This window comes from Artemia sp. Qi Xiang Cuo, chromosome 6 (assembly GCF_049724085.1).
Source record: "Artemia sp. Qi Xiang Cuo chromosome 6, ASM4972408v1, whole genome shotgun sequence".
Taxonomy (NCBI): Eukaryota; Metazoa; Arthropoda; class Branchiopoda; order Anostraca; family Artemiidae; genus Artemia; species Artemia sp. Qi Xiang Cuo.
This window is the reverse complement of record NC_142799.1, coordinates 84,302,887-84,323,751: the sequence shown is the minus strand read 5'-3', so window position 1 is coordinate 84,323,751 and position 20,865 is coordinate 84,302,887. Positions and strand designations below refer to the sequence as shown.

Below are 20,865 nucleotides of genomic sequence, written 5' to 3'. Positions count from 1 at the left end.
AAATAAATAATAAATATATTGGAAAAACCGTCACAATGAACAAAGACGGATAAAAAACAAAAAGAAGAAAACGCACATACAAGCAACAGAAACTTCATGAAATGAAAATAATCACGAAGGAACTATAATACAACTATGTAAGAATGGCGGTCCACTGGTGGACACTAAACTATATATCACGGTACTTTTCAAGACACGCTTCCACCACGCAGTAAATGGGTCAGGTACTGAATACCGCCTCGTTAGTACCGTTGCTTGTTCTTAATGGCATCTCAAGTAGGAACTTAGAGGTACTGAAGAATATTCTTCTTATAGTTACTTTATTCGAATTTGTAAGTAACTTCCAGAACGGCGAAACGTAAAGAACATGGGGTAAGGCAACAGCAACAAATATTTGTGCACGCAGCGACCTATTTAGATTACGCTTGGAGGAAACCGAAGCTCCATAAGCTGACCTGATCTTCTTCTCGATGTGCTTTACAAGCAGTGCTCGTATGGCAGAAGAGTTTCACAGATGGCAGACCCAGGTATACAATTGACTTAGAGGGCATGACCGCCTGTGACCTAGTTGGATTTCGGGTTGAGAGGCTAAGTTAAATAACAGTACTTCATTTTGTCACATTAAAACTCAACCCAATTTCATCATCACTCATCTCCAAAATTTTAAAGTTAGATTCCAAAGAAGACAAAATTCTTGAAAAGTTTAGAAGGTCATCTGCAAACCCAACTAGGGACACGTCAATGCCTTTAAAAATACGAAGGGGCCACTTTTGACTGGGCCAATCGATATGCTGGTGATGAGATCGGGGGTGATGATACGGCTCCCTGTTTTATGCCTTTCTTCACCACAGCAAACCTACGGCTGATTTACCTGACAGTTTAATACGGACCTTGAGCCTACTATACATGTCGTTCGAGGGTTTGACAATAGCACGGTCAACTCCGGACTTTCTCAGCTCAACCATATTCTGAGAATGGATACCCGAATCAAAAAGCCGCCGTACATCATATTCACCTATAGCTAGGCTTTCTTTCGAAATGTGGGCATCCAGTAGAACATTTGCAACCTACATGCAAGCATGGGCATCTAAGCCAGCTTGGAATCCAAACTGGTGGGGAGGCACTTGCGACTAGCTTTAATGTCCGAAATTACTCAGGCTTTTAAACCAACACAAAACACAGATGATACAGTAATGGGTCTGTATGACGATGGTTCATGAAGCGGGTTTACCCTTTTTCAAAACTGGAGTGATCACCTAAACAGAAAATGTCCGGTACAATACCATGTGGTAGTATAATTTGGTAAGCTGCTGCTAAATGCTCCGATAGAGCTGGACCACCATTCAGTAGGTGTAGAGCACAGATTTGGTCGGCACCGGCGGATAATTTCTTCTTTAATTTTTGACAAAGGTGGGTTATTTTCGCACTAGAAATCACGAGGTAATTATGCTCTTTCGTCAAAAGCTGATCGAGCTCTTCGGCTAAACTTTTTATTTTTCACTTCATCTGGTGGGGAGGAATTCAGCAGCAAAATAATCTACCCATATTTCCTCATCAATATCACTAGCATTTTTGTCCCGTACTTTCTGCAGGCCTGGCACGCAGCTTCCAGACCAAATTGGGGTTTTCAATGATTTTTGAAACTGTTTCTCGTTTAAGGCTACTACGATGTTTTCGTAGCTCTTTCGTGAACCGCCGTTTTGTATAAACCCGCAATTCATTGACTACCCCGCTTCTTGGCCGGTCGCACTCGTGCCAAACCCCCAGCCAGAACTTGGCAGCTGCTCGTTACCTTCACACAAGCTCACTGTTAGAGGCCCTATCCTTTCACTCGCGACCCACGTCGGACGCCACGTAATGGGACAGCAACCCTTTCAGCTACTCTCAAGGAGTGGCAAATTTGCGTAGAAATACATGTTCAGTTGCAGGCGCATCTCGCTTTCCGTTAGGCCGCCAATCCCACTGTAGGAGGTGGAAAGGCACTTTAATTTTCTTCAAAATTTGTTCACAATTGAGCTGGAACTGCTCACGGACTACTTTTTTCCAATCACGTGCATTGGCTCAGGGCGTGTTTTTGGAACGCACTGGTCGGACTGACGGCTGGTATTGCAAAAAGAGAGAGGTAAATGATCCGAATAGGCACCGTCAGATCCAGCCGAGGCTGACTCTCAGGTCCAGCTTGTAAGTTACTATATGATCACCAAGATTTGAGACGGCTTTTGCGGTACTGATATAGGAATAGCACTTATCCTTCTTAGCAACTTTAAATCCGCTTGGTAAGGCGTTCAGCAATGGTACAGCCCGAGGGCAGGAATGATCGTCGAGATTGCAGTTAAAGTCACCAAGAATTATAACAGGGCACGATTTCTGGACTACACTGGAGGAGGCACTTTCCGAGCTTCTGGCATAAGCTTGTGCAAACTTCTTTTCTGAAGCGATGTCATTATAATTGGTTGGTAAGCAAACATTTACGAAAAACACGCCATGCCATTTTGGCAGCTTGGAACCATTCATTCCGCTCGACACACACGGGGGGCCCCGAGTTAGAGCGCAAAGTGATTATGGCTAGGCCACCAGAGGGACGACCCCGAGTCCCAGATCTTCGCGCAGGTTGAACGAGGTAACGCACATCCGAGGAAAACTTTAGAAGGTTTACACCATCATCGGTCAGAAAGTGTTCCTGCATGCAAATACAAGTCATTCTTCAGAAAGGTCAGTTAGAAGGGATTCTGTCCAACACTTTACCGCTCATATTCCAGCAGAATATTCGATTTTCCATTTACGATGCTAGAGTTAGGCTGGGCTTTGTTAAGCGGGCAAGCAGCATGGTAGGCAAGAGTGTCTACTAGAGCCGCAGTTTAGGCATTTTTTGCGTGATTACTACATGGGCTGTCCTTACTAGAGCTGTGACCACCGCCACCGCAGCGCGAACACCTTTCGGGTTGCGAACAGTCAGCGGCCAAGGAATGACCAACAGCATGGCACTTGAAACACCTCCTCTGGTAGAAAGCGGAACTCTTCTAATCCTGAACAGTTCTAAACAAATCTTCAGCGGGTTCGCGATAGCGTATCCAAGTGTTTGTCGACTTGCATAGAATAAACTTGAACGCTCTCGCAGATCCGCATTGCGCCACTTTGTCGCAACCAGCAATTCGACAGAGGCGTCTACTCGCGCGGAACTGACGAGGCGTACTCTTTCATGATACCGACAAACTCGGGAACTTTGACTTTCGCGGTTATGTTCCTTCCTTTTCAGCCGCTTCTGCAAGTTGGGTAGCGGCATCTCGAGACTGGAGCGAAGAAACTTTCCAGTCCACGGCAGTTGCTACGTTTCAGAGTAAGAGAATCGGAGCTTACGCCGCTAGGGCAAAACCTTTGCAATGAAGTCTTTCCAGGGATTGTGGGGACGTTAACTCAGGCGGCATATCGTTTGCTTTCGCCAACCACCGAGCAAAGCGGCTTTGATGGCGGATTCGCTGCTGAACGGGGAGTGGGTGAGCCCCGGGAAATAGCGTCGCTTATGCGGCAGTACATTGCCGCGATACCCCGGCGAGCTGCTGAGCACACTGTTCAGATGCAAGTTTGATCTCATCCGCGATAGCCCCTAATCCGGCATCAGACGCTCAGACGCATCTCGTTTACTTTTATTCTCACGCAGGCACTGACCTCATCAGGGCAGGTGGACACTTCCTGCGGATCAAAAATTACGAAAGTAGGCAAGGGCTTTTTTCTCTTTAGCGCAAAGCGGCTAGTGATTTTCGCCATGCTTCCATCACGTTATCAGAATCGTTTAAGCCGTTTTCCGACAGGACGTAATCATAACCAATCTTCATTGGCAAGCGTTATAAGTTTCTCCTTCGCACTAAGAATTTCAGCATGATCAAAGAATTCCCCTGCCAGCTCGCTTAACAATGCTTTCAATCTCGTTCCCCGCTTGCATGGATCGCGTGAGAAAATTCAGTACGGCATTGGCGTACGGAGATCCCCATCGTGCTTACGTCACAGCATTCAACGCAATTCTCGGAGAAAAGCGCACACAAGTATAAGGAAGCGTCGGGACCTGCTCACACCTATTCCCCGCAATTTAAGGGTAACTAAATACCAGCAGGTACGTACGGCTCTTGGCGTAGCAGGCACCCGCCCCTCTTCTGCTTAAGCAACCTGTGTACGTTTACCTATCGGGAATATTATTCTCGCGGCTCGCTTTGCATGGAAAATTCTTCAAAAGAATTTGATTCTTAGCACTAAATCCAGTCAATTCTTCAATAATTCTTTCAGACAACCAATCCTCACTCTCGTGCCAGCCGATGAAATTCAGCAAAGGCACCAGTCGAGCAACCTCCGACTAAACCGAAGCCTATGCGTTGAAGCCAACCACTATCTAAATCTCTTTGACAGAGGTCTTGTAAGTCTAGCCTCAATTGAGACAAACACATTTAAATCTACACAATCTTCAATTCTCTGGTTCTGTTGGCGGCTTTTAGACGAAATTTCACTGGACCCTTTGAATATGATAACCAAACTTTCCAAAACGTTTTACGGCTGCCGACTTTTTGGCTGATTTTTCAAATTCGCCCAAAAGAAATTATATTGGCAACTTCGGAGCGGCAGCAGCGACAAAGAAAAGTCGAAATCAGGACACGTTGAAATCTCTTAGGGAATTGGCAGCACTTTATATATCGCCAACTAGAGAAAACAAATCAAACACAATAAAAATCCAAGGTAAGTAAGTTATAGTAGCAACACTTTAGGGTCTGTTAATAAGGAAAATAACACACTAGGTATGGAAAAATGTCTTTGACTCTCTATTTGAGGCAATAATCCGCAAGTCAGGAATTCATAACAACACATGGGTTTTGTTGACCCATGTGTTATTATGTATATGTATATATATATATATATATATATATATATATATATATATATATATATATATATATATATATATATATATACATATATATATATATATATATATATATATATATATATATATATATATATATATATATACCTATATATATATATATATACATATATATATATCCATATATATATATATATATATATATATATATACATATATATATATACATATATATATATATATATATATATATATAACACACACACACACACACACACACACACACACACACACACACACACACACACACACACACACACACACACATATATATATATATATATATATATATATATATATACACACACACACACACACACACACACACACACACACACACACACACACACACACACACACACACACACACACACACACACACATATGCGCGCGCGCGCGCGCGCGCGCGCGCGCGCGCGCGCGCGCGCGCGCGCGCATGTATACGCGCGTATGCGCATATATATATATATATATATATATATATATATATATATATATATCCATGTTTTTTCGGGAATGTTTGCTTCCCGGTATATTCTGGCCTAAAAAAACGATCGGGTTTTAAAAACCAATACAAATTAAAAACGGATTTTTTTTTTTTTTACACAAGAAAAAGCAAATTATTTCAGATTAAAGCAAAGAGCGATATTAAACTTAAAACGAAAACACATTATTTCACACTGTCGCCTTCTCAGCCCCCCAGTTCTTTACGCAGTAATTGTACATTGCTCCTTATTTGAATCCAACGGCCCTTGTGTTTTACTTGTTGTTCTTAAATAATTGGGACAAAAAGTCAAACTTTAGCGTGCAGAGAGGGAAAATCATGAGCAGGCTATTTTCATGCTTAATCTCTATGACTGACTAATTAAGGAAATTCTTTGAAAACATTTATATACTAAGAATTTTTAGTAATATCGATATCAGGTTGTCCAATTAATGGTTGGGCTTCTCAAGGGTAACCTAGCAAAGAACAAGCCCTAGCCCATAGTAATCGAAAATTCATCTAAAAATTCAAAAACACATGTTGAAAAAGAACCTGTCAGGAAGGGAAGAATTGCCACTTGAGTCTGATTCAGGTTAGGTAACTATTATCTCGATTAATATTAATGATTAAAGTTCGTCGCGAAAAAGATTTTCGGAAACTTGGAAAATACCCTGGAACCTACAAAAATAGAGTTGGATCGAAATGAAGAGTGAACCATTAGAATCATCATAGCCATTAATCCCATGAAGGATAATTACAGTCCCCCATCCTGAGTAACAACGAAAATCACTTTTTCGCATGGGAAGCAGTGACATGTCTAATTTTTTAACTGCTTTTTTTAGTCACCGCTCGTGGAGTGTTGAAATATCATGTTGCGATATTTAGGGGCTTTATAGGATGAAAATTGCCAAATTTATGTGTGTTTTGTAAGTAACAAAACATAGTATTAGAAAGAAAAGTACAATTTTTGACAAAAATTGCATCGTTATCGTCATATACAAACCGATGTAACAAAAGTGTCTTTTGGCAATGAACCGATGCCTGATTCGCTGTACTTCGTTCTTTACTAGATTAAATAAACAAAAATATCAATTGAAGGTAAGGAGCAAGTTTAAAACTTAAACGAACAGAAATTAATCTATATACTAGAGGAGCTGCCCCTTCTCCGTCCCTCGTTCTGTACGCCAAAGTCTCAAATTTCTGTATGCATGTCATTAAAACTCAACGGCTCTTGTGTTTAAGCAGTCTTTCTTAAAGAATTGTTACAAAAAAGAAAACTTTCTTACTCATTTGATTTATAAAGTCAAATGATCTTACTTGCTATTCCTGATAAACCAGGTTATTTTAAGGAATCAGGCTAAGTAAAGAGGATGATGCCCCCATGGGCCCCCATATATATCCTTGTTATATATATATATATATATATATATATATATATATATATATATATATATATATATATATATATATATATATATATATATATATATATATATATATATATATATATATATATATATATATATATATATATATATTCACTCCGTAAGACGAAGGGGAAATTTCACATTTTGCAGAAGGTGCCTTTAGATCAATCATACAAAATTGAATTTTACTGTATAGCTTTCATCAAGATCGTACCCCTTTTGTTTGAACCAAGACTCTTCTCTATGTGGGGGAAGGCTAACGCTCCTTACTTCAGCTTCCATTTTTTTACATTAAATTATAATATTTGTAAAACTGTTCCGAGACTTTGAGGTTTACTTATCTATTGATGGGGATTTATGTTCTTTTTACGCCTGAATTACTGTTTGACATTATTTCGGCTCGTGTAAAGCTCAATTCAGCTCTTTAATTTGCTTTGAAGACATAATTTCGTTCAAAAAATATTTTAAAACTAATTTCTATTATTTAAACTGATCTATTTTTTATTGATTAATAAAAGGAACTTTTTTCAAGCTTTTTTGGGTCGCCTTAAAGATCTGGAATTTGGGTTGGTATTCGTATTTTGGACAAAATTTTTCAATGTTCATATTCAGATACACTTCGGTTTTAATAATACTTTAGTTAGTTTTAATAATTGTTTAATTTAATTAAATATACACTCACAAACATATTTCAAAAATAAATTGTGGCCCCTAATTAATATTAATTTGGCCTTCTATGACAACCCTGTTGAGGAAACATAATTTACACTGTTAATTACATCACATAGTGGCAGTCCTCCATTTGCCAGCCAGCATGAACTCAAATTGCCTCCAAACAATTCAAATAAAATCACTAAAACATAATTTAAATTTCAAGCTCAACGGGAGAAAAAAAAATCTGATATAACTCTAAAAAATACTACTAAAATAATAAACAAGTATCTATTTACTTTTAGTTATATTCAATATCATTTTAAATTACTTACTATTACTTAACGCTTGTTACTCAGATGTTTTCTTAGATTTATTTTAAATGATACAAGACAAGGTTGACTTCTAATTGCCTCAAGTAGGCCATTCCAAACTTGTGAACATAAAATGTCAACTTTAAAATCAGACCGAACACAGGGCGCACACGGAACAACCAACAGGCTTCTATCTCGTGATCTTCCCTGGCGCGTTTCAGCCGCAGAAAAAAATTCCCGAAAAGCAATTTGGTAGAAGAGAATAAAAGTATTTGTAAACAAAAACTGAGCAATTAAAACTCCCAAAATATCTAGATAAAATAAATAATCTGTTTCGTTAATTAGATTTAATGTTTTTTTTTATTTATTTTGTTAATTCTATTTGTATGGGATTTAAGTGTTGCCGTGGGACTGTATATGAAACTGTATCAGCGAAATATAAAGGATTTTAAAGCATCTTAATAGGAAATTAAATGCTTAAGTTTTTTTAATATTTTCAGATTTCTAGAATTTTTTAGGCCCACCGCTGTAGAATGTTGTTTGAAAGAAGAAGTTTTATCAATGCACATACCCAGATACTTTACAAATCCATTTTCTGGTCTCTGAATCATGCCTCTGGTAGTTTCGAGACCTGCGAAAGAAGGCTGAAACCTTTCCTACTCGTGAAAATATTATAATGCGGGATTTCGTAATGTTTATAGTCATCTTGCTAGCATCCCTCCACAAGTAAACATGTTCCATCGTCAGTTTCTGTCGATAAACCAGTACCTCAAAAACCCCATTAGCACATCCAATGACTATTTCATCTGCAAAGCCCTGTAACATTTCGTTAGAACTCGAATCCGAATTTCGGTCAGACAGTGAAGTCTGAGGGCACAAATTGCAGCAAGAAAGTGGGGGAGGGGGTTCAAAATTAAACTCTAAGTCGTTAATCTGAATAATAAATAAAAGAGGGCCAAGAATCGAACCTTGCGGCATTCCGCAATTCATTGTCTTCGAAGATGTATGATTATTCTTAATTAAAATTACTCTACTTTCTAGATAACTTTGAAACCTTAAAAAAGATGGCCTCTCACCCCAATAAGGCCTCCCCTACCAAGCATTTTCTCATGGGACATACAATCAAATGCCTTGTTTATGTTCAAAAGTATTGCTATAGGAATTTTACTCTCATCCATCATTTTATTTATAAATAGGGACATCGAATTCCAAACAATTGGCAAGTTGTTTATGTATTGTTTTTTTCAAAAATTTTAGAAACAGTAGATAAAACTAAAATTGGTTTATAATTAGATGCATCTGATGGATATTTTCCTTTAAAAGGAGAATTACTCTCGCTTTCTTTAGATTATCCGAAAAAGTACCTTTTTCATACGAAAGGTTCAATAATAAGTGATTCAGTCAGAGCTTGACCACTTTCATTGACAATTTTGGCATTAATTGCATCATATCCTGATGAAAAATTACTTTTAAGATTCTTAATTATATTCACGACATCATAATTCATAACTGGAACCAACCCCATCGAATCCCTACATGAAGGAGGAAGAAAATACTTATAGCTGTGACGAGAGATCAGAACTGCATCTATTGTTCCCCTTTTAACTTCACCAAAAAGATGGTAAAACCCCTGGAATTTCACTTTCATTCTCTATAACTGCTCCCTTTTAGATCAGTTGTTTTGGCATATCAGAACTTTTAGAACCAGGCTTTAAAACTGATTTCATAACTCTCCATATTTTCTTACCGTTGTTCCCTCAAATTGGAAATAAAAAAAAAAAAATACTTTTCTTTTTAATTTCTTAGAATTTTACGAAGCAAGTTATTATATTTTTTTTATATCCTTCTAATGAACATTTCATTGTTCTACATTCTCATCTTCTTGTTTATACAATGAAGAAGACGTTTAGAAACCCACAGACGCCGGGAGGAAAATTTCCTGGAGTTGCGGACTATACTCTCTTCACAACATTCTTCCACTTTTTCCATAACAATACAATGAAAGAGCTGGAAAGCGGTATCCACATTATTCTTCATTTAATGACGACCTATCTATTTTACCCACTTCCTCTTTAAAAGGTTTTATAGTATCATCCGATAAATTCAAAGATTTCAAATTTTGGTTAATTTGGCGCCTTAAAATTTCATGTTCTTGAACTGAGTGCGAGGCCAAAATTAGGTAGTGGTCACACATATCTGAAACTAAAACAGAAGCAGAAGTCGGGAAACTTGAACAAAAAATATTGTCAGTTATCGTATGTCGTTTGAATAAATTTAATAATAGTTATACTATACGACATTGGACGATTTGGTACGTGGAGATTTATAATCATTATGCTAAAAGGGGGTAATGGTCAGACATACCTGAAACTAAAACAGAAGCAGAATTCAGGAAACTTGAACAAAAAATATTGTCAATTATCGTATGTCATTTGAATAAATTCAATAATATTTATAATCTACAACCTTGAACGACTTGGTACGTGGAAAGTTATCCAATTAAATGGATAAAAAATCTGCATAACCTTAAGAACTCTATATGGTTGAAACTGTTCTGACAAGCATCATATTAATGATGCTTACTTTAATGCTTATACAGGGGCGTGTGTAGAAATTTTACCGGTTTTGGGTTCTGTTCATGAGGATATATCCACTATTAAATTAGAAGAAATCCTTAAAACTCTCCCACAGAGTACAAACAGAGATCACGCCCGTCGTAGAAATAATTGGGGTAAAAATTTGTTAGAATTTTGAAGGTATGAAAATTTAATGTTATTAAATGGTTGATTCGAAAATTAGCAGAATATGGGGGAGTTTACTTGTTTGTCAGGGTATTCTCCAAGCATGATTGATTAGATTTTAACTAGTCTGTCTTTGAGTGAAAGGGTGGTAGATTTTGGTGTATTAGTGGTTTTAGGGTCCGAGCACTTTCCTATCAGTGCAACTTTAGAGGTCTTGGAAGAGGCCTCAACAATTAAGGAGCATAGTAGTAAAAGAAGATTTCATCCTGGGGGTGGAATTCATAAAAGACTAAGAGTGGAGGAAAATGATAAGAATAATTTTGAAGAATTAATGACGGACTTATGTAATCAAGATTTACTGGATAGAAGTGTAGAATTAGCCCAAGAAGGGAATTTTGATTCAGCGCTAGACATTCTGGGTAGGGTAGTTTACGGCACAGGAGAGAAAATATGCAAAAATAGAGGGAACCAGGCTATTAGGACATTCTATGATGAGGAGTGTAGGAATAAAAGGGAGGAACTTTGGGAGGCACGGAAGGTATTGAAATCAAATAAAGAAGGAGATGATTTTCAACAACTGTATCATAATTACAAGAGGGAGAGAAAGGAATATAAGAATCTTATAAAGGTAAAAAAAGGAAGTTTGAGATTGAAAAAGCTGAATGGCTAAGGTCAGTCTTTAGAAACAATGAATCAAAAGAGTTTTGGAAGCTTGTTAAAAAATCAACTGCGAATACAAGCGAAGAAAAAGGTACAATCGAGGCACCAAGATGGTCGGAACACTTAGAAAATAAGGAATTAGAAGAAATTAGGAGCTAAACATCCGATGGAAATTTAATGTGCGGGGACATGTTTGAGGAATAAATTATAGAGAGATGGATGAAGGAAGAGGACTACGAATTGTTAAAATCTGTCGCCGAGGATGAAATAGTTAAGACCATGAAAAAAATGAAGGGCAATTCAGCTCCTGGTTTAGATGGAATTCTAATGCAAGTACAGAAATGTGCAAAAGAATGGGTCATCCAAATCCTCGCTATAACATTTTCATCAATTATCAACAACCCCCAATGGTCGAAGCAATGGAATCCATCTGTCACCATACCGTTATATATAAAAGGGGATAGCATGGATCTAATAAATTACCGCATGATCCGTTTGGACAATGGTGTAAGCAAACTGTTCGTGAAAGTGTTAGGGAATATATTAAATAAATGGCTAGAAAAATCACAGAAAGTTATCGAAATACAAGCACGATTTCGCTAAAATTATATTACTATAGATCCAATTTTTATTTTAACCAGTCTAATTAGGAAACATACCAGAAAAAAGAGGATAAGTTGTTTGTGGCCTTTTTGGAATTAAAAGGTGCTTTCGATCGTGTAAATAGGGAAATTCTTATGCATTGTTTGATTAATTTAGGATTACCGCGTCAGTTTGTGAGAATTTTATTGCAATTGTATTTGACGGTAAAGATTGTTGTGCGGGTTGGTAAGGAAACATCGAGGGAAATATTTAGCAGGCTAGAGGTAACACAAGGTTGTACTTTGTCTCCGAAGTTATTTTTGTTGTATATTAATGACATTGACAGCTATTTAAGGGAAAGGAATGTAAGTGATTTGCTATTATTTGATAAAAAAATTGTCTGCACTTTTGCACGCCGGTGATATAGCTTTATTGGCAAATAGTAGAGAGAATCTGCAGCATGCATTAGAGAGTGTAGAAAAGTATTTTAAGGACAAGAGACTGGTTTTAAATCTAGAGGAGCCAGCAGTAACAGTTTTTGGAAGAGGAGCAAAGGCATCTGAAGAAAATTTTAGTTACGGGAGGGAGGTTATAAAAGTAGTGAAAGAGTATGCTTACCTAGGTTGTAGACATGTATCAAATGGTAAGTGGACAAGAAACATAGCTCTAATGTCAAGTAAAGGCAAAAGTTTAAATAGTCTATTTTTAAAAAGTTGTATAAAGGATATAGGAACAAGGGATATCAAACTACAAAAGCATATTTTCGCAAGTAGATGAAAACCTGCTATACATTACGGGGCAGAGATATGGGGACACCAAAAGGGGATGGAAATGGAGAGGATACAGCTATATTATTTTAAAAGATTAATAGGGTTAGATAATAAGTATAATAGCATTGTTACAAAGGGTGACCTGGGTTTTTTAGCTTAAGAAATAAACGATAAGTACGCATGGTAGGTTATTGCGAAAAAATTATTGCTATGCCAGAATATCGGTTAACAAAAAATGCTTTCAATGAAATGTTATTGGTCAAAGGAAAAGATTCTTGGCCTGTGCAAATTAAGAGTATACTAGACAAATGTGGGCTATCAGGCTGGTGGAATGACGGCATTGGACCAGGAGTGGAAACTGGATTGATTGCAAAAGCTGTGGAAAAAGTGCTGGATCAAGAGATCCAGGTTTGGCAAGAAGACAAGGTTAAGTCACAATCCCTTGGAATATATAGAAACATTAAAAAAGCCTGGGGAGAAGAAATATATTTAAAATTTGGGCTCCAAAATGATACTTTAAAATGGGTCTTATCAGTAAGAGGGAATTTTATTGGGGGATACGAAAGCATTTAGGGAGGGTTGAGGTACGGAGTGGTCCCTTCTGTTGTCGGACATGCGGGGAGTCTGAAGATTTAGAACATTTTATGTGTTATTGTGAAGAACTGAAAGTACTCAGAAGGGAAATTATTGGGAGGGATGTCATGGATAGAAGGTGTTTAGAAAATAGATTAGGAAATAGTTGCAACGTGGATATTAGAAATTTGGGAAATTTTATGAGTGGGGGATGAGACATAGGGAGGGTTTTCTATCGTAGCGTTATTTTCAAAAGTGTTGGAACTTATAGTTATATTTTATTCGTTTCGTTGTATTTGTATTATCCATGACCCATGGAGCTTTTGTGAGAAACATATCTATCTATCTATCTATCTATTAAACCTTGAATATAGACAAATATCAATTGACCATCCTCCGCAATATGGCCTGAAACTTGATCTCCTTAGCCGTACCTGAGAAACCGAAGAAATATCCAATTAATAATCTATTATGCACATAGGGTCTTTTAAATTAATTCAATATCTCCTCAACACGTCCTGAAAGTTTTGACTTATTACGCTCAGCCATTCCAGAGATACTGCACATGCGTACTTTTGACAACCTGAATGGGCATGGTGTCATTTGACTTATTTGAACATCCCCTGCAATATACCCTTAAAGTTTTAGCTTAATAAAGTTAGCCGCTACTTAGATATCACAGTTAAACCGTTTGACAGACAACCTTGGATGCAAATAGTGTCTTTTGATTTAGTTCAACATCCCCAACAACATTCTCTGAAAGCTCTAATTTAATACCCCTAGATTTTCTTGGGATAATACTTTGATGCACCTTGGCAATCTGGATACACATAGAGTCTTTTTATTTAGCTTTACATACCCTTCAAACTTCTCGGAAAGTTTCCACTTAATACCCTATTCGGTTCCTGAGATTTTACATCTATAATAGTTTAACAACCTGGGCAACCTGGATGCACATTAACTCTTTTGATTTGGTTCAACAGTTGTATTGGTAGTGCTAGAAGTAGCAGTAGCAGTATTAATAGTTGAAGTAGCAGTAGCGGCAATATCGGTAGAAGTTGCACTAGCAGTCTCAAACATAGTCAAAATCTTAGTATTAGTAGGAGTAGTACTTGTAGTCACACGTAGATGCAGTTTCGAGAAGTAGCAGTCGCAAATAGTCGCGGTTACAGGTAGTCACAGTCGCAAGTAGTCAGAATTGCGAGTAATTGCTGTTGTAAATGACCACAGTAACAAGTAGTCCCAGTTTCAAATAGTCGTTATCCAAAGTAATGACAGTGGCAGTCACAAATAGTCAAAGTCGGAATCGCAAATGTTGAAGTTGCAGTGTCAAATAGTCGTAATCGCAAGAAGTCATAGTCATAGTTATAAGTAGTCTCAGTCAAAGTTAGTTGCAATCGCAGTCACAGTCCCAAGTAGTCATATTCATAAGTAGTCGCAGTAGTAACCGCACGTATTCACAATCATAATTGGTCACATTAGCCTTAGTACTAATCGTAAAAGTAGTATAAGTAGTTGTAGCAGTCGCAGAAGGAGTAGTCGTAGTAGTAGCAGTAGGTCTAGTCATAGCAGTCTTAATAGTAGTAGTTGTTGTTATAAAGATAGTCGTAGTTGTAGTATTTATAGTAGGTTAAATAGTAGCCGTAGTAGGTTTAGTCGTAGCATTGGTAGTTGTAGTAGTAGTAGTAATCGTAGTAGTAGCTGCCATAGTAGTCATAGGATGTTTAGCCTTAATAGTAGTAGTCATAGTAGTGGTAGTCGCACGAGTAGAAGTCGTAGTAGTAGCAGTCGCACTACTAGTAGCCGTAATAGTAGTTGTAGTCGTAAAATTAGGAGTCGTAGAAGGCTTGGTCTTAGAAGCAGTAATTCGAATTTTTTACTTTCGGTGGGAACCAGACGATGATCCATCCTGTCCGGCACCATTGAACAATAAGATAACTGACGAGGTCCAGCACGATCTGTCAGCAGTAGCCTCTTCTACAATCTTTAGCCAGTCCTTATCCCAACGACGTCCGTGCCGGCGGAAGACACCCCAAGGATCCCGATGATTCTTGAATGTCCGCCAGAGATTTGTTCTTTGGCCACCTGATCTACGTTTCCAAGTTGGAAGGGGGTCGCAGGTGATGACATTGACGGATATAGTTCTAGCTAGCCGTCGTAGTGTGTGTTCCAGGAATTTCAGTCGTCGTTGTTTTGTGATTACCAAGAGGGCTTCTTGACACAATGCCTTTGAACCTCAGCATTTGAGATATGAGACCAGCTGACCCGTAGTATGTGCCTCATGCAGCGATGGTCAAATAATTCTAGTGAACATGTTTCTTAGGCATTTAAAGACTATAGAAACTACTACTTAGAAGCAATAGCCCTAGTAGTAGTAGCAGTTGTAGCAGTGGCAATTGTAACACTACTAATGGTAGTAGTAGTATTCGCACTAGGAGGGGTCGTAGTAGTATTAATTGCAGCAGTAGGATTCATAGTACTAGTAGTCATAGCAGTGGCAGTTTTAGTAGTAGTAGTCATGGTAGTAGTAGTTGTAGTACTATTAGTCCTAGTGGTAGTAGTCATAATAGTAGTGGTTGTTGTAATAGTAGTCGTGGTAGTAATAGTTGCAGCAGTTATAGTCACCGTGGTGTTGATAGGCACATTAGTGTCTTTTGGTTAGTTCAAAATCCCCTTCAATGTGCCCTGAAAGTCTTAAATTAATACCCTAAGCCGTTCCTAAGATATTGCTAATAGACCATTTTGGGTGAATGGGTAACAATGTGTAACTTGCACAATTTAGAGCCCTCGCCCCAAAGGTTGTTGCGGGAATCATGCCTGGAAGCATAAAAGGGGCGTGGGATGGGGCTTCTTACCCTCCAATCAGTTCTGGATCTTAAAAAGAGCACTAAAACTTTTCATTTTCGATCAAACAAGCCCTGTTCCAAAGTTCTATCACTTCTTCCATATGCAGTGACCGAAAAAAATCAAATCAAATCGTGCATTGAAGCCTTATCACTTTTTGCTTCGGTAGAGCTATTGTGCTACCTTCGATATCTGTTTGCTTCATTCTATTTGTTTATGTTATGTTTTAAATCTAATGTAAGCTAAGTTCTGATCTGTTTAGGTCTTTAATTTGCCGTTTACATTTTTGATATCATGTTACCAAAATTATTGTTTTTGTTTTTGTCGATAGTATTCCGAACTGTTCCCCACTGTACGCGGGCAAAGTGCTGTACATTGAGGAAAAGATCTCTAAAAACAGTATTAAAAACTTAAATTTCATAAAGAACTTTAGCGTAAATGACAGATGGAAAACGTCAACTTAAGATCAGAGACAAGGCTATAGTGTTGCCCATAGTTAAGGTCATACGGCTCCAATGTTTTTTGTTTTTTTTGAGGCACTTCATATGGAAGGGGTCGTAGCATAAATTCAAAGGGACTCATTCGATTGGAAATAGAGAGTTCTAGTGCCCTTTTTAGGAGTCAAAAGTGATTGAAGGGCAACCAGCCCACCAACGCCCTTTTTTCCCCACATACATGCGATAAAAATTTTAAGGTAGCTATTTTGTTAAAAATAATTCAAAGATAATATAACAAAAACTCCGGGGTCGTCACAAGTCCCCAGGGCCTGGGCGAAGGGATTTTGAGTTATGCCCTGGGGGCAAATGTGATTCTTATAGAAGGGATACTCGTAAAAACTTCAGGAAGGGCTCATTTGATTGGAAGCTAAAAGTTCTAGTTCATTTTTTAGAGTCAAAAGAGATCGGAAGGCAATTAGCCCCCCCCCCGGGTGGGCAAAGTTCTGGTTCAGTTTTTAAGAGCCAAAAGAGATCGGAGGGTAATGAGCCCCCCCCCACGCCCTTTTTTCCCAAATGCATCTGATAAAAATTATGTGATAGCTATATTCTTAAAAAAAAAAGTTCTAAGATCATATATTGCGCCAAGGAAGTACACTCTCGCCAAAATTATTTGCTATGTTTATTAATGATATTGTTCCTTATTTCCGACAAAGATGGGCACCTACTCTCCGACTGGGAAATCTGAATATGTCAATGCTACTATTTGCAGACGACATTATATTACTGGCAAAGACAAATAATGATTTACAAACTCTCTTGAATCTCCTTGAAAAATATTTGCAAGAGAAGAAACTAGAGGTTAATGTCACGAAATCCCAAGTCATGATTTTTAGCAAAAAACCCTTGGAATCAGCACCACAATTTTTATTGAATGGAAAAATGCTGGAAGTGGTGGAAAACGCCCAATACTTAGGTTTCATCCTTTGTCAAAATGAAAAATGGACGAGTCATATTACAACAATGGAACAAAAGGGAAGAAATAAATTATTTGGTATATACAGAAGCACACTAAGATTAGAAATAAGTGAACTACGCCTCCACAAACATATATTTAATACTAAAATTATGCCTATCCTACATTACGGATCAGAAATATGGGGGTATCAGCCGGCAAAGCAACTAGAAACCCTTCAACTTCAATATTGTAAACGGGTTTTTGGCCTACACAATACAACACATACGTTAGTTTTAAAAGGTGATCTTGGTATATTTAACCTGAAATTGAAAAGATATACCCAAATCATCAAATTTTGGTTAAGACTTCTAGAACTTCCCCAGACTAGACTTGCCCGAGCAGCATATGAAGATCTTCTCCTTCTGTGTAACAAAACATCATGGACAGCACAAATCAAAAGGATATTAGATAAGAATGGATTTTCAAGTTCGTGAGAGAAGGGAAAAGAGCCAGAGGATCATGAAAAGTTCTTCAAGGAATTTAATGCAAGACTTGAGGACCAAGAAGTGCAACTATGGCAAGCAGCCGTGGACAAATCTCCAAGTATTACTTTGTATAGAGAAATAAAAGAGAATTTCGGTGAGGAGTTTTATTTCAAGCTGGGATTGCCCACTAAATATTTGAGGATTTGGATTCAGATTCGAGCAAATTGTCTTCCAATTTATACTAAGGTTGCAAGGAAAAAGAGGGAAGGTCCGAAGGCCGGGTGTAGTTGCTTGAGATGTGGGGAAAATGATCATGGGTTGGGCCATTTCCTCCTCCGGTGTAAGCAACTATCTCATTTAAGGGGATTAATTATCCAGGAGGAGGAAGATGGGCTGCTTTGTGAGTTAATGAGGTCTAGGACTCCCCGTTATATTGTGGCTGTAGGAAATTTTGAATTGATGGGAAGGATGTCAAATGAAGTGTAATTTTTCTTTAGTATTTGTCTTTTTGTATATGGCTTTAATTGGCTTTTAAATACAGATTATTATTATTATTATTATAACAAAAGCTCCGTTGTCGTCACAACCCCCAAGGCCCGGGGGCGGAAGTTGTAAGTTATGCCCTGGGGGCATATATGGTTCTTATTGTAGGGATGCTCGTATAAACTTCAAACGGGGCTCATTGATTGGATATTGAAAGTTCTAGCTCACTTTTAAAGAGTGAAAAGAGATCGGAGGGCAACTAGCCCTCCCCCCTCCACACCCTTCTTTCCTCAAACCCATCTGATAAGAACTTTGAGATAGCTTCTTTTTCAAAAATAGTTCAAAGATCATGTAACGAAAACTCTGGAGTCGACACATCCCCCCCAGGGCCCGAGAGCAGGCGTTGTAAGTTATGCCCTGGGGGAATATATGGTTGTTATGGAAGGGATCCTCGTAAAACTTCAGAGAGGGCTCATTTGATTGGTAATTGAAAGTTTTAGATCAGTTTTTTAGAGTCAAAAGAGATCAAAGGGCAGCTAGACCCCTTCCCCCACGCCCCCTTTTCCCCAAATGCATCTGATAAAAAATTTTAGATAGCCCTTTTGTTAAAAATAGGTTAGAAGTCAGATGATAAAAACTCAGGTGTCGACACAGCCCCCCAGGGCCCTGGAGCAGGAGTCAAAGAGATTCGAGGGCAAATAGCACCCTCCCGCGCCTTTTTTCCAACCCATCCGATGAAATTTTTAGATGGCCATTTTGTTAAAAATAGTTCAATTGTAAGTAAAGTAAGTAAGTAAGTATGACGGCACTAGACCCTTAAGGTCCAAACCGGCGGTGCTGATCTCCTTTTCGTGGTCCTTCAGCCAGGAAATGCAATGGGGGTGGCCAGCAATCGTGTGCTCTCGCACACAGTAATCTTAGGTTTTTACAGTTATGGAAGACGGAAGTACCCAAACTCTTGTTTGCAGAGAAACTTTATTTGTCTTGAATAATTTTAGAAAGAACTAATAAATTAAACGGAATATTTGATGTATAATGCTCATCAGTTTAATATTCATTCAGCATAATATTAATTGCTGAAAACTCATCAGTTTAAAATGTTAATGTAATTTTAATGTTTATTTTCAATATTAAGTACAAAAGAAAATATTTGTAATACAATTCGTTTTCAGTAAAGCACGAATGACGCAGTAGGTTTTAGACTTACAGTGAGAGAAGGAGTCGATACCCAAACTCCTGTTTGTAGTAATTTTTGTTTGTTTCAGGCTTGATTTGCATGTTCAATTTAAGTTTCATTCGTTTTAAGATTTATCTATTCATTTTAATTAGTATTTATTGTATGTTTGTTTGATTTGATGGTTTATTTAATTTCTGTTCGTTTTGGGTTATACTTCAATCGCAAAATATTTTTTTTTTCGTTTTAAGATTAATTTGCATATTCAATTTAAGCGTTACTCGCTTTAAGATTTATTCATTCATTTATATTATTACTTGTTGTATATTTTTTTGCTATGATTGTTTATTTAATTACTGTTCTTTTTGGGTTTCATTTATTCTTTAATAGTAATTTCTCGTCATTTTGAGTTTGAATTTTAACAGGTATTTGTATCTGCTGATCTTAAGTTTAAAATGGCCTTTACTTTTCTTTGAAAAAGTTTTTGTTCGGAATATTTTTTTTTTATTAATTTGTAGAAAGATCGGTAATGTCTTCTTTCCTTCAACACAGCAACAAAGAGTTAAAATTGGAATCTGATATATACGACAAAAATGGGCGACGCATCTATTTGCGAGGTGTTAGTTATATTCTAAGCTTTAATTTAATTTTACAGGTCGTCAGCATATTGGTTTACCCAATATTGGTTTGCCTAATTTCAGCCGACTTACTACCAATTTTGGCTTCCCCAATTTCGGTGGACTCGGCAATATAAATTTACCATCAGGCAATATCAGACCGTCTTTTGGAGGGTTGAAACTTGGTTAATTGCTGCTATGTCTTCGAATCGTTGTTATTGATGTTCATATTTTGCTTATTTAATCATAATAAAATACATTTAAGTTTTTGATATTCATTTTGACTTGTGAGTTCTCTTAGAAAGCATCTTTAACGAAGAAAAATAAAAGAAGAAAGGTCACCATTTTTCTCAGAAAAATGAGTTTACGAAATCCAATGGCTTCCTTAAATATCAAGAAAACTGAAGGGTTGTATCTTAGCTGCTTTACTACCAAACCTGAAAAGTATACTGTCAAACTTCCGCTTGTTATAACACGCGTGGTACACTTCGTGCCATGTGTAGTAAACTTTTCCCCTCGTGTTATGAATGAATGAATGATTTTTATTACCCATCTTTAACAATACAAAAAAAAATAAAAATGGAGTAGAGAGAAAATGAAAAGAAAACAACAACACATCAAACAAACGAGCAACTTAAATTAATACTTCAAAAACCAATGGCGAAACTATTTACATAAAAAGACAACCATTACACATTACTGACTATAGCTTCAAACATACTATGCGTTGGGTCTAAAGAT

At 37.5% G+C, this 20,865-nt stretch overlaps 1 protein-coding gene across 1 annotated transcript in view; it reads left to right on the top strand.

Moving 5' to 3' along the window:
* LOC148951688 (uncharacterized) overlaps window positions 1–20,402 on the top strand; it is a 34,448-nt gene extending 14,046 nt beyond the window's left edge. The window contains exon 3 of the mRNA XM_089090427.1: window positions 20,163–20,402. Within this exon, the coding sequence (XP_088946553.1) occupies window positions 20,163–20,314 (152 nt within the window). The 3' untranslated portion in view covers window positions 20,315–20,402. The remainder of the gene's footprint in view (window positions 1–20,162) is intronic.
* The last annotated feature ends 463 nt before the right edge of the window (window positions 20,403–20,865 follow it).